This window comes from Chiloscyllium plagiosum, unplaced genomic scaffold, assembly GCF_037043375.1.
Source record: "Chiloscyllium plagiosum isolate Xiang-an unplaced genomic scaffold, Cpla_swu_hap1 HiC_scaffold_10, whole genome shotgun sequence".
NCBI lineage: Eukaryota > Metazoa > Chordata > Chondrichthyes > Orectolobiformes > Hemiscylliidae > Chiloscyllium > Chiloscyllium plagiosum.
In genome coordinates this window covers 41,748,467-41,763,938 of record NW_028270148.1, presented here as the reverse complement: position 1 = coordinate 41,763,938, position 15,472 = coordinate 41,748,467, and the positions used below count along the sequence as shown (strand labels likewise).

Genomic DNA, 15,472 nt, shown 5'->3' with positions numbered 1-15,472 from the left:
CATCTTTTATATTTTGAAGGGGTTTGCTCTGGTCTATAACATGAGCCAGCGGAATGTTGTCACTTGTGACTTCCTTTCTGATTGTCTATTCAACTAACATTTCTTTCAAATAGCTCAATTTAAGGTGGATATTAGATACATTCCAATAGTTTGTTATGAAGGTGTACTGTACCTTTTTAAGAGAGTTAAAGCTTGCAGAACCACTTGATACAGCGCCAAGTGTAAATATTTCTGAACCCTCTCAAGTTTAACAATATCTTTCCAGTAGCAAAGATTCCAGAATTGGGTGCAGTATCCCTAAATTGGTCTCCTCAATATTCTGTACAGCCACACGTGACACCCCCCTCCTATACTCAATGCACTGACCAATGAAGGCAAGTGTGCCAAACGCCTTTTGCTTCCACTTATAAACATCCGACTCCTCTTTAAGCAGTCTTTGCTGACAACAAATACATTTCTTCTCAGTTGTCACTGTGCCACAAAAAATCTTTGCAATTCATTCATTAGCACCATACGAGTTTACAAACGTAGCCAAGCTATTTTGATCAACACACCTGTGCTTGTGTGGTCAGATTTTTTATCTTTTAAAAAGTTGGTGTCTTCATTTTTGATGAGTCATCTTGGGCACCGTAGGTGAAAGGGATTCAGTTTCTTAACATGATATGAATATGCCATTCACATTTTACAGCAGTGTTGTTTTGTTGAAAATATTAAGCTGAGCTTGATAATTCTCTATGATGCTTCGGAATTCACAGGGTAAAACACGGGAAAACATATGACCACCAAGAGTATTGATTAGTGGATTGTAACTGTTACCTGGGGTTAGTTGGAAAGGTATTACAGTCTTAGGCTCCAACAATAGAGCCATATTTCATGTAAGCTATTGTAAGATAGCTCATGATTGTTCACGTAGCACCATGTGCATGTGCCATCAAAACAAAAATTAGCGAATGGGAGTTAATTGGTAAGTTATTTCAGCAGCTGTATTTTAACTTATAGGCTTATAAGGTTTAAGTACTGGCCAGGAGGCCTCAATATGACCTTGGCACCTACTTTATGATCAAAATCTATAAGGAGCAAAGCAATAAATAACATTTGGAAGAATCATGATGAACAATTATCTCTCTTAACAGAAGGAGATGGAACATGGGGATAATTCTATGATATGATACCTCTTTGACACAGCAGTATGTTTTTCTAAGACCAAGTGCAATATTTTGGCCCTTGACAGACACAAAATGTCTTCCATAGTTGGGCATCAAGATACTGAGGTAAAAACAATGACTGCAGATGCTGGAAACCAGATTCTGGATCAGTGGTGCTGGAAGAGCACAGCAATTCAGGCAGCATCCGAGGACAGGCAAAATCGACGTTTCGGGCAAAAGCCCTTCATCAGGAATAAAGGCAGAGAGCCTGAAGCGTGGAGAGATAAGCTAGAGGAGGGTGGGGGTGGGAGAGAGTGGCATAGAGTACAATAGGTCAGTGGGGAAGGAGATGAAGGTGATAGGTCAGGGAGGAGAGGGTGGAGTGGATAGGTGGAAAAGGAGCTGGGCAGGTCGGACAAGTCCGGACAGGTCAGGGGATCGAGTTTCTGGAGGTTAGAAGCTAGGATGAGGTGGGGGAAGGGGAAATGAGGAAACTGTTAAAATCCACATTGATGCCCTGGGGTTGAAGTGTTCCGAGGCGGAAGATGAGGCGTTCTTCCTCCAGGCGTCTGGTGGTGAGGGAGCGGCGGTGGAGGAGGCCCAGCACCTCCATATCCTCGGCAGAGTGGGAGGGGGAGTTGAAATGTTGAGCCACTGGGCGATGTGGTTGATTGGTGCGGGTGTCTCGGAGATGTTCCCTAAAGCGCTCTGCTAGGAGGCGTCCAGTCTCCCCAATGTAGAGGAGACCGCATCGGGAGCAACGGATACAATAGATGATATTAGTGGATGTGCAGGTAAAACTTTGATGGATGTGGAAAGCTCCTTTGGGGCCTTGGATGGAGGTGAGGGAGGAGGTGTGGGCGCAGGTTTTACAGTTCCTGCGGTGGCAGGGGAAAGTGCCAGGATGGGAGGGTGGGTCGTAGGGGGGCGTGGACCTGACCAGGTAGTCACGGAGGGAACGGTCTTTGCGGAAGGCGGAGAGGGGTGGGGAGGGAAATATATCCCTGGTGGTGGGGTCTGTTTGGAGGTGGCGGAAATGTCGGCGGATGATTTGGTTTATGCGAAGGTTGGTAGGGTGGAAGGTGAGCACCAGGGGCGTTCTGTCCTTGTTGCGGTTGGAGGGGTTGGGTCTGAGGGCGGAGGTGCGGGATGTGGATGAGATGCGTTGGAGGGCATCTTTAACCACGTGGGAAGGGAAATTGCGGTCTCTAAAGAAGGAGGCCATCTGGTGTGTTCTATGGTGGAACCGCTCCTCCTGGGAGCAGATACGGCGGAGGCGGAGGAATTGGGAATACGGGATGGCATTTTTGCAAGAGGTAGGGTGGGAAGAGGTGTAATCCAGGTAGCTGTGGGAGTCGGTGGGTTTGTAGAAGATGTCAGTGTCAAGTCGGTCGTCACTGATGGAGATGGAGAGGTCCAGGAAGGGGAGGGAGGTGTCAGAGATGGTCCAGGTAAATTTAAGGTCAGGGTGGAATGTGTTGGTGAAGTTGATGAATTGCTCAACCTCCTCGCGGGAGCACGAGGTGGCGCCAATGCAGTCATCAATGTAGCGGAGGAAGAGGTGGGGAGTGGTGCCGGTGTAATTCCCAACGTCATCCATTGGTTCCTTTGGACACTTATTACTTTGGTTAGTTTTTATTTAGTTTTGTAACTAAACAGATAATGACAAGAGCATAAGAAGCTTATGATCAAACTTTATTTTGGCATGTGCACCTACTCACATATTGCTATTGATGCACAGTGAACTTATCTTTTCTATTATGGTAATGTACATCAGGAGTGCAGTCCTTCCCCTACTGAACAACTCGTATGCATTTAAAAACCTGAACATTAATTTGTCAAAATAAAAGATTACAAATCCATGCCATTTGAAAATCGGATTTGCCACTTCATCCCTACTGAACTGCAATTTCACATTGAAAGTAAGACGCAGCATACATAAACTTCTGGAAAACATCCATGCTTTGGATTATAATTGACCGCTTCATCCGGATATGAAAGGGAATGTACTTTGCCAGGCTAGGTTTTATTTACACAGCTGTACACCAGTCACAGATTATGGTCAACTCTCTATTTTCACAAAATCACTGTTCAAAAATATACAAGTGTAGGAAAAAGAATTTGTTTATGTAATCACGTTTCATTTTTTTCCCAAAGCGTTGAACATATTTCAGTTAATCCTCAGCTATAGCTTTATTACAGAAAGATCTCTTCATCCTGATGGTCTCTGGGAACACATCCAGGCAATTCACTGTTTTAAGTTTGCCTTTGTTTCCAATAATTATATCTAATAGCCGTGATTGAAACACTCAAAACCAGTTTCCATCACATCACATACACATAACATTTTAGTGTTTTATGTATTAAAAGTGGAGTTATTTTTCATTTTAAAACGTTATAAAACAGTGCCACATAAGAGTAACTATCAAAGAAAATCACGTCCTTTGTTAATGATCTAAACAAAATGCAGTATAGAAATTATACATTTAAAACAAAAATTGACATTTCATCTGATCTAGAATGGTTGTTATGCATGAAAAGGTCCAACTGTCCACTTTTTGTGAATGATTCATATACACTGATCTGATATATCAATAACATTTTTGACAAATTTTCATTTATAATCTGTGTATGTTGCATTATTATTTCTTCTCAACTTTAATAACTAATAATCTCTCTCTTTTGTAAACTCAAAATCTGATTAAATTGGCTTCTTTTAAATTCATTTGGACTGGGAGAAAGGTATCCAAGGGGACAGAATCCTTTGTAAATTAACTTTGCTGCAATCATCCAAGAGAGCTAGTGAGTAATAGTGAAAAGATTTATTTACTCATTCTCCTGTCAATATTCAGCTCATCCCTCCTCACCCTGGAGCCTGACGACTTCGGTATCCCATTTGGAGTTGTAATAACTTGGGGGGTCCTCACCTGGGATCTGATTATTAGTGGGTACACCCAGGTGGCAAGAATACAGCTGTTGTTTGACAGTGTAATATTGACAGGAGAATGAGTAAACACACCTTTTGACTATTATTCACCCTAAAGCCCTGGCTCAAAAGCATATTAGCTAATAATTTATGGTCTGTAAATACTGTTTTCAACATTGTGTTTTCTAGTACACTGTAATAATAGAAGCATCTAAAAAAACTGCAGGAAATTTAAGTGAATGTTTATACATTTACATGCTACGGGAAAATACACATATCTAAAAGCACAATGGAACATGAAGGCTTCAGAAGACTTACATCAACAAGTAAATCTCATTTTTGATCACCTCCAACATCAATACCATCATCAATTAAGTGACATATTACAATATATGAGTTAACAGCCTTATCAAAATAAATTTGCCAAAATGATATAGTTGGGTACATGGGAAAGATGACCAAATGTTTGATTAAGGATAGAGAAATAGAAAGGTGGAGTCTTTGGGAAAGAATTTAGGACTTTAGGACTTAAACAGTAGTTAACAGCAGGCCTGTAAATCAGAAAAATGTAAAAGGTTGAAATTGGAGAAGAGTTGTGGTCTCAGAAGTTTGCAGGATGTGAGAAAGCTAAAAAGAGAGGTTTTGGCAGAATTAGAAAAGAAGGATGATAGAGTTAATAAATTGTAGCATTTCCAGATCAGAAACCAGTTTAGATCAGTGAACAAATGCCATGAGGATTAGGAGTGCTCAGTATATAGAACATCTTTGGAATGCTGATGCACTGAATTGAAAAAGGAAAGAAATCGTATAGTAGGTTCCTTCCTCGAATGTTCTCAGCAATTACAATTAGGACTTGGGGGTTTTAATAGTTTGATTAGAGTATCCTATGGGAGGCTGTGGAAACGGAAAGACAAGTTCCAACAAGCAGAGTTGGAGTTTGCACAGCCTCACTAGGAGGTGAAATGTAGAAGTGATAAAGTTGGCCCAGCCCACAAGATTTATCTCCTCCTCAGATAATAAGCTGGTATGTATCTGTTGATTGCCCATGCTTGAGGATAGTCTTCAAACTGAACTTCCTTTCTTATGAGGACAAATATGGACTGGAATCTTTCTATTTGCAAGTAATTGACAGCGATCATGGAAGATTTGTGATTGTGATAACACAAAACCAAAATTCAATCAACACAATTTCCAACATAATTTAGATCCACATTCCAAATTATACCCAAGATAGAAACTTGACTCTGTAGTTTGCGTAGCTTCTTAAACCATAATGTGCGTCAGCTCAGGAGCAAATTTACAGTGCAATGGTAAGCTTTGCTGTTATCTGCAATCTCTGTTCCAGATTTCACATTGGAAAAGTGGCAAAACTGTCTACATCCACTGGCGTTATTCAACTACAACAGACAGCAATTTCTGATGCTCATAAACTTGCAATTAAACATGACAACAATAATAATTATTACTGAAAATTACAATGTTATACTTGTAGAAAGTCAAATATATCAAAATGGTTTTTCAAAAAAGACATTAAATTAGTTTTTAAAGTATAAAACAGTTCAGCTGTTACCATCTTTACATTGTAACATCTTACTTCATTGTCTGCAAAGTTTATCGAAAGAAAAGATAATCACTTCAATTGACAAAACTCTAGATAGAGAAACAATAGCCAACCTCCTGGACAGACAGAACACAACATGACAGGGAACCTATCAACAAGGACTGCAAACTCAAACTACTAGATCTCTGTTTGACGACACACTTCACATTCAGCAACCAAATATATGAACAGATCAATGAAATGTCTATGAGCTCAACCACCTCTGGGTCATAGCAGAAGCAGTGATGCAAAGACTGGGACAAACACCCCTACCACAACTCGAACCCTAACTCTGAGTCAAATACATAATGATAACAAAAGTGTAATTTAAGAGAACAGAATTTGAGAATACATACTGGATTATCAAAACCAAACTTTCTGGGATCAGATGTACAAAAGAGGAGGAAACCTAGAGGAGGGGTGGCATGGTGGCTCAGTGGTTAGCACTGCTGCCTCACAGCACCAGGGTCCCAGGTTCAATTTCAGCCTCTGGCGACTGCCTGTGTGGAATTTGCACATTTTCTCCGTGTCTGTGTGGGTTTCCTCCGGGTGCTCCAGTTTCCTCCCACAGTCCAAAGATGTGCAGGTCAGGTGAATTGGCCATGCTAAATTGCCCATAACGATAGGTGCATTAGTCAGAGGGAAATGGGTCTGGGTGTGTTACTCTTCGGAGGGTCGGTGTGGACTGGTTGGGCTGAAGGGCCTGTTTCCACACTGTAGGGAATCTAATCTAATCTACAATCAGCTCCCATTCCTGGCTGTGATGGTACAAAGAACACAGAACAGTGAATGCACTAAAAAAGTGTACAGGAAAGCCACACACACAGACCAGGTCCTGAATTCCAACAGCAACCACCCCGACACACCCAAGAGAAGCTGCATTAGGATCCTGTTCAAAAGGGCTGCAACACACTGTAGGACTCCTGACCTATGAAGGGAAGAAGAACATCTTAGAGTATTCACCAAGAACTGATATCCATGCAACTTCATCCGTAGATGCCTAACAGACAAACCATGCAACAAGGACATGCCACTAGCCATGCTACCTTGCATAAAAAAGACATCTCTGAATTGATAGCCAGACTTCTCCGCCCCACTGGGATTCGTGACAGCCCATAAACCAACAGCCACGCTCAGACAACAACTCACCAGAACAAAAGACCTTATATCCAACATGTGCAAGAATAATATAATTTACACGATTCCATGTAAAGGCTGCACAAAACACTATATTGGGCAAACAGGCAGACAACTAGCAATCTGCATCCAGGAATATCAACCAGCCATTGAAGGCCATGACCATCTGTCCCTAGTAGCTATACACACAAATTTTGACTGGGACAACACAACGATCATAGGACAAGCTAAACATAGGACTGCCAGAGAATTTCTAGAAACATGGCAATCAGCCATGGACTCCATCAACAAGCACACTGACTTAGACCCAATATACTGGCCACTATGATGAGCAACTGGAACCAGCAGAAACCGAACCAAATAAATTGCAGAAGAGAGAGTACAGCAGCGCTTCACAGGAGGCTCCAAAGCACTGAAGATGTCACCTCGGCAGGGGACAAAACGTCTGTAAATCAACTTCCCAGCTCGTCGAACAAACCCACAACCGTGACAACCAGCAACCAAGCTACAAATCTTTACACAAACCTTCAATTCCAAATAGAGTCTAACTAGGGTTTTATATAACTGCAGGATAATGTCTGCATCCTTGTACTTCAGTCCTCTAGATTCAAAGTCCAGCATTCCATTAGCTTTCTTGATTATTTTCTGCACGTATTTGTGACATTAGAAAAACCTATGCACCAAGTCTCTTTGAACATCCACTATATTTAACTTCATGACATCTGGAAAGAGCCCTGAACTACCCTTTTTCAGTCCAAAATGGATAACCTCACATTTGCTTAAGTTACAGGAGAAAAACAGCTGTTTAATGGCCCTTGCCCCTCTTGACCTAATTAACTATAACCTTGTTTTTCTAAAGCAGTAGTCCAGTTTTGGTGCTAACCTTCTGATGTTGTGAGCCCGTCCTCTCCCACAACTTCCTCCTACCACATTCAAGTTGATCTAACTTTCCTCATTTTTGTATACAGCATTCTAGTTTACAAGGAATGCTTGATCCCTGCCTGCCCCAAGTTAACCACAATGTAATTGTTCATTGGCTGGTCCTTGCTGTTTGGTGGGTGTTACATTTAGAGCTGAAAATGTGTTGCTGGAACAGCGCAGCAGGTCAGGCAGCATCCAGGGAACAGGAGAATCGACGTTTCGGGCATAAGCCCTTCTGCCCGAAACGTCGTTTCTCCTGTTCCTTGGATGCTGCCTGACCTGCTGCGCTGTTCCAGCAACACATTTTCAGCTCTGATCTCCAGCATCTGCAGACCTCACTTTCTCCTCAAAGGTGTTACATTTACCCTGTCAAACTTTTAAAGTCTGCCAAACAATGCTGCCTTGATTTATTGCCCACTTGTCCTATTTTCATCTCAGCATTTGGCTTAGCACCATCTGTTTGTCCAGTTATCAAGCAGCCCATTCCACATATCCCAACCCCTGCCAGCAAGATAGGAAATGTTCCATTCAATCACAGTTTGATCTGCATCTGTGCTTGCAGTTTTCGATTATGCAAAAGCAAAATCCTGCAGATGCCTTTTATCTGAATTAAAAACACAAAATGCTGAAAGAATTCAGCTGTGGCAGCACCTATGGGGTATACATAGCTGACCTTTTTTCAAGACTGGGAGAAGTTAGGGATATGCTTTTAAGCAAATACAAATGTGGGGGGAAGGTGGGGTAGCATTGAGAAAGAAAGGTTTGCGATTGGCTGGATACAAGTAAGAACGTGCTTTCTGTGCATAATGAGGATAAAAAATCTTAATTCAAAGGCAATATTAGGATGAATGATGAAGAACTTGAATATAGTGTAGGTTGAATAAAGTAGTAAGAGAGAGATGGGGAGAGTCTTCCAAAGCTTTAAGCCTAAAAACATCCTGAAGGTAAGGAAATTGATGCTTGGGGTGTATGTGTGGCTGGGGAATAGAAAGAGTTGCAAACTTGCAGATTTCTTAATATCTTAAATCATGGAAGGCTAGAAGGGTTTGGAATTTTGTATTTAGAAATGTTTTAAAATACAAATTGTTTCATGGGAATAAATATAAAGCACAGAGGGCTCTTCTTAATCTTCACAAAGTAAAACTTTGCGAAGAATGTGTTTACTATGCAGACACAGCGTGCTTTATTTAAATAAGCTTCTGGTCATACCCCGTATGTCTTCAAAAGGTGATTGAGATATGTCATTGGTTTGTCTTGAAGTAGCTGTTTGTGAAGCAAGAAAAAGCTTAGAATGCTATATAGTACACATTTTAGCCTTTTGGAATGTTGGATGACATTCATATATTGGCCCTTTGCCTTAATACTTGAAACTAAATTGTCCAGGATTTGGAAATTAAATTTCTGAAATGTCTATATTTTAACATTCTGAACCTCTGCAGGCTAAATAGAATTTAAGGTATTTGGAACTGGAACCTATTTTTATAAAAGCTATTTATAATAAATATGAAATTACTATCAGTTTTGCTGCAGTAAAATCTTTTTTTCGAAAATAAATTATTTTAGCACTTGTAGCTCTTCATCTTGTTTTAAGTCTAGTATTTTCATAGAACCATTTTGCTTTAAAATGCATTTTAGTGGATAGTTGGCTAATTTTACTCCAGTTCGAAATTGGCATGCCACTGTTTTGCTTTTTGTGGAAATTTTCTTTATAGAACTGCCAGTCTGGGTTCAAGTGTTTTAACTTAGCTGCTCGGAGGAGGAATGTAGGAATTTAATTCAGTGCAGTAAATATCCTTAACTGGAACCTGCTTTTCCTTCTTTTGCTTTTTAAGATCTATTGAAAACCATATGTACAGTACCATATTCTGAAATATTCCCTCTATGTTAATACAGGTCGTTCTGCTATTAGGCGACGGTTGTGTTCTTGTGTAACCTCGACGATAGAAAATTGCTCTGTATAAGATTGCTAATAGAAAATCGCTATATACGTTCATTAGAAAGTTCACGTTATCCAAACAACATCCACAATTCATCAATCACGTTATAGCCAATTCATGCTGACAAAACGTGCATTGTAACAAAACAATCTGTATATTATATTGAACATTTTGATACAGACAATATCCCAAAGTGTCTGTATCAAGCAGGAATTTAGAAACATAAATATGAAAATGGGCTTAATTGAGACAAATGCAAAATAATACATACACACAATATTTATTTCTGAAGTATACAGCAAGGAATGCATGAAAAATGAGCGCTTCCTAGAGTTAGCTAACCAGATTAATTACTTACATGCAAATTAAATAGAAGTTCTGGATAGACTAACAGAACCCTACAAATAAATTTTCAGGAATAGTTTGTGTTCATCCCACAATTGCTCGGAGACTAGGATGTAATCTGTTGAACATCATGGATGAGGTACCTCGAGGTAGTGAACAATTTAATGGGATGTCCATTTTTCAAAGCAAATTATCCAAAGAGTTGATGCATACTAGACTGGGAAAAAAAGTATGTTTCAATTAGGTAAACTGTAAGGAAGTCCAAATAAGGAACAGACTGACAAATCATCATTGGAAAGTTCTTAAGTATAAGAAGGCAATGGTGTGATATCACTGAACTAGTTATCTAGAATACTAGAATTCCTGAAGCAGGGCTTAATCCCGAAACGTCGATTCTCCTGTTCCTTGGATGCTGCCTGACCTGCGCTTTTCCAGCAACACATTTTCATCTAGAATACTAGGCTAATATTCTGGTGAAATTGGTTTGAATCTCATCATGGCAAGCCCTGACTTTGATAAGCTTTGAACAGTTGTAGTCAAACTTTTTTTTTCATTAAATTGGTTGTCAAAAGGGAGCAAATAATGAACTCACTGCGACCCTCACTTCATGCTCACCCACCTTTAATGTGCAATCCCACATTGATTCTAGGTCTTGAGTGAATGTTTTCAATGCCACTACTCTGCTGGGACTGGTGACACAAACCTGCTGACCTTTGGCTGGTGGGACTTTGATTATTGGGAAACTCAATTGCATAAAAAGCTGAGCAATCACTAATTGTTTGTATGAAGGACATTAGATTTGGCCAGGCCTCCTGTAGAGAATATCCCTGCTGCTTCTCCACCCAATGTGCGCGATGGCCTGCCAGTGTCCTGGATCAGAATCTCCCAGTTCTTGACCTCTTCCAGATTGTCTGTCTTCAGTTACAAACATTTCAAAACTTCAATTGGCTCATTTTGTAGCCTCTTCTCTAATGTTAAACCTAGCTTATTAACTTCTCAGTGTAAAATAGATATTAATTTTTGAAATCCTTTTGTGCCTTACATTTTGTATTATTGGGAAAAATAATTCTTGAAGGTTTTTGTCCTGCATTCATCAGGTCACTTTTCAAGAAATGCTAACATAAAAGGCAAATAACTGTATGTGAGGAGACAGCTGATTGCTTCTATCAGTGATGATTGGTTAACCATCGCCGTAGAATATGCACTAGTTAAGAGTCTAACATTGAACTGCTGAGCTTTGTTTTAAATTCTTAACCAAGCAAGTTGCCTCTGTATGGTGAAGAAATGAACCAGAGAATGGTTGACAGCTATTTTTGATTTGAAATGAGAGCAGTTTGCAAATTAATTCTGAAAGCAATACCAAATAACTCTTTGCAGCTCACTTCTGTAAATTTTCATCATACCTTTAGCTCAGTTTTGTTTTTCTTTCTGTTTAGATGATAGCATATCTGGTGCAAGCACATCAGATGTCCAAGACCGCCTTTCATCCCTTGAATTGAGGGTCCAACAGCAGGAGGATGAGATCACAGTGCTGAAAGCAGCCTTGGCTGATGTACTCAGACGCTTAGCCCTATCTGAAGATCAGACTGCCTCCATGAGGAAAACGGCACCTGGGAAAGGTGAGATATATTGTAGTAAATACCCATGCAAAAATATTTATTGATTTGTTTACTTGACATGCTGTAGTTGTGGTTAAAGAATATCCAACAAAAATTTTGATTATATATTAACTTAGCAATGTCAGAAACAAGTTAACTTGAAACTCTTTTAAAGCACTGCACATTAGTTTTTCTTCGTATGATGTCTTGGGTTCTTTAAGATGTTTGCAGCATAAATTTGGTTGCATATATTTGTGACTTGAAGACTCTATCAACAAATTGTTATTAATTTGACACCGATGTTTGAATCCTCAAACAATTTCCTAGTTCAGTCTTTAATCAAAGGTTTCTCTCGGATTAAAGTGTGAAAACGCTAGGTTTTTTCCACTGTAAAAATTTCAGTTTAAGCTCTTCTGAAGTGACTGCAGTATTTACATATTCTTTAAATTTGCTGACCTTGTTCTGAAGAACAAGGGGATAGAAGCACTATAAAATAGAAACAGAAAATACTAGAATTGTGCAGATCAGTAAGGATCAAAAAAATTTATACTCAAACTGGCCTACTTTGTTTCAGTTATATTGATTGGATTTTCTTTTTGGAAACTTGTAACTCCTAAGTGAGATATCAGTGCTTATGTGGAATTCTTCTTTGTGATTGTAATAATAATTTCTATTTTTTTTTGTTCATTCTTGGGATGTATACTTGTAAGTCTGCTTAGATATCCATAATTGCTCTTGAGGTTGATGGAGCATAACCTTCTTGAACACCTATTGTTCATTTGGATTATAGTGTGTTGTGACTTTTACATCAATAACTAGTGCTACGTAATTTCAAAGGACAGGAGTCCACAATATTACTGCAGACATACAGATATGCACAGACTAAATCAGATAAGGATAACAGTGAACTGCGTAGATTTTTGGGATAGTTGAATTGTTTCATTATTATTAATACTAGTTTGTTCAAGATTGATTTAATTAGTTGAATTTAAATTGCAAAGTACAGGTAGTGAAAATTAGACTCATGTCTCTGTGTCATGAGTCCATAGGTATGAGCAAGAGTAGAGCCTGTTGTGTTATTCAACGAGATCATGGCTGATGTGAGACATACCCCTGAATATCTTTGATCAACAGAAATAATTTTAGATTCACATTAATCTTTGATGTAGAATTAATTACTATTTGCTCGATGGAGGTCCAAATTTCTACCACCATTTAATGTGAAAAGATGTCTGTTAATGCTCTAATTTTTGAAATATTCCTCTGAGCCCTCAACCCTTTCATGAATGGAAAAAGGGAGGAGCTATCTGTTCACCTTAATGCCTTAAACCTGAATAAAATCGCCCTCCCCATCTAAGTTCTAGGAACCAAAATTCTAGTTTGTTTAATGTCTCCACATAGTATAATCTGTGGGTTACTAATCCAGTAACATAACCTCTATGCTGTTTTTCTTTGTCTACCAAAAGGCTAATTAAAATTTGAAGCACTCCTGTTCGAACATACTGAATGATAGTTGATGTACATTAATTTGGTTGAAACCTCTGCCTTCAATGTTGATTTAATTTACTGCATGGGCTTCGTATCTGGAATTGTTTGAGCCAGAAAATATGAGGAGAAAATGTAAGAAGCAAATGTGGAGATTGTGGAAAAAGAGGGGGAAAAGAAACATGATTTCGGACTAGCACAAGCATTGTTCGGCAAGGAAGAATTTATTTATTCTGCTTAGAGAATAGCCATTGTAGGTAGAAAATTAGCTTTTTTGTAGAACTTACTTTGAAGACTTAGTTTAATTTTCAAGTATTTGCTGTTGCAATACCCATAAATGAATCACTAAACACCAACAGTGGGCAAAAGGCCATTTAACTCTGGACACTCAAGTTTTTCCTTGAGATAGAAACTGCAGTATAATGAATAGGAACTTAAATATATTCAGGAAATCTTGGACTTTGCAGGCGTGGCTAGCATCTCTTGCTCATCTTAGAGGGTGTACTGTGCAACCCAAGACTACAACCAAGGAATTCAGCGCAGAGTGTGAATCAGACTTGAGGTTTTTCTTCTGTAAGGAATAGCAATGTTTTTAAAAATGTATTGATTCGAGGGGTGTGGGCTTTCCTGGTTTTTGACCTAGTTGCTGTGAAGCAATGGCAATATATTTCCAAATCAGAATGGAGAGGTCGGTAACACCCTATATTTGATGTCTTTGTCCTTCTAAATGATAGAATTATCGTGGATTTGGAATGTGCTGTCTAAGATGCCTTGGCGACTTGCTGGTGTTCATTTTGTAGGTGGTAGGCTGTGGTTAGCACTGTTGCCTCACAGTGCTAGGGATCCGGGTTCAATTTCAACCTTGGGTGACTGTCTATGTGGAGTTTACACGTTCTCCATCTCTGCGTGGGTTTCCTCCCACAGTTCAAAGATGTGCCAGTTAGGTGGATTGGCTATGGGAAATGTCAGATTATGGGGGCAGGGTTGGGATTTGGGGGTTTTGGGTGGTGCTCTTTGGAGGATGGGGCAGAGTTGATAGGCCAAATGGTCTGTTTCCACACTTTAGGGTTCTATGATCCATGATTGAACGTTGGTGATCGAGACTCTGAATGTTTGAGGATATAGCACCACTTAAATGGGCTGCTTTGTCTTCAATCTTGCCAAATTTCGAGTGTCATGAATTGTTTCCTGTGTTCCTAAGGACAATGTACAAAAATCAGGTTTAGCAACATCTCAGGTATTTTTGCTGTTCGAAATCACTTTAGTAATATTGAAAAGATCAATATGTTGCTCAAAATGAAAAGCTTCTCTTATGTTTATCTTTGAGAGGGAAGGGGAGAAAATGTTTTGTTACTTCTAATTACAATTAAATTTAATTACTTATGGCTGTGTCAGAGACTATCATGTGTCGTTTAGAATATACTCCATTATTTTTAAAGTATTGTGCAATATTATGAATCCATCACCACACTCAGGTACATTACTATTACATTCTAAAGACTATTTACTGCTGGATTACACCACTGGAAACTACTCATACAGGCAATTGAAGCCACCTTTAAGACTTAGAGATTGAACTCCTCCTTTCTTTTTGCTGAGTCCAATCTTAGCCTCTTCACTAAAACAAGCAAAAAGGACTACAATTGAGAACCTTTGTGGTCAATCGCTAAATAAACAGATAATGTCCAAAGATAATACTGGGATCTAACTGCTTGTTTAACTTGACCCGTTGTGACTTTCTTGCAAGAAATTTTAAGAAGTCAGACAAGAAGAGGTCCCAAATGTAAGGACACTTTTTAAAAAAAAAAAAACTCTCAACTACTTTTTTTGTTATGACAACTATTCATTCAGGTCTTTGCAATGACTTCCTGCTGTCTGCCAGCTGTTTTGCCTGGAGACCATCAAGACTTTGCAGGTCTAGTTGAGATATTAGAATCTCCTAGGCCTCTAGTTGCTGTGATTAAGGTGATTGGCTGAGCACTTCAAACCTTGTTTGTAATCCCAACTCGCCTGGAATGGCCAGGAATCTCTCTGGATCAGCATCTGCAAGTGGCCAGAGGAAGCTTTCTGGGAGATAAATTGCATTACCAAAAGCGCTGGGAGCAGATTGTAGACAGCTTTGTCAAAAGTGTGTTTTGCTTTTCTGTCCTGTTTGGCCTGTACCATTTTTAATGCTGGCACTACATCTGTGGTGCGTGCACTCTTGGTGCTTGCAGTGCTGACCATCACAGTCCAATAGAAAAAGAAACAAAAGCAAAGATTCACAAGGATATTGCCAGGGTTGGAGGATGTGAGCTATAGGGAGAGGTTGAATAGGCTGGGGTTGTTTTCCCTGGAGCATCGGAGGCTGCAAGGTGACCTTTATAGAGGTTTATAAA

At 39.5% G+C, this 15,472-nt stretch overlaps 1 protein-coding gene across 5 annotated transcripts in view; it reads left to right on the top strand.

The window, feature by feature from the left end:
- The window catches only part of eml4 (EMAP like 4), a 301,178-nt gene that overhangs the window by 132,904 nt on the left and 152,802 nt on the right, over positions 1-15,472 (top strand). For all 5 annotated transcript variants that reach the window (XM_043695706.2, XM_043695701.2, XM_043695705.2 and 2 more), the window contains one exon: positions 11,448-11,630. In XM_043695706.2, the coding sequence (XP_043551641.1) occupies positions 11,448-11,630 (183 nt within the window). The remainder of the gene's footprint in view (positions 1-11,447; positions 11,631-15,472) is intronic.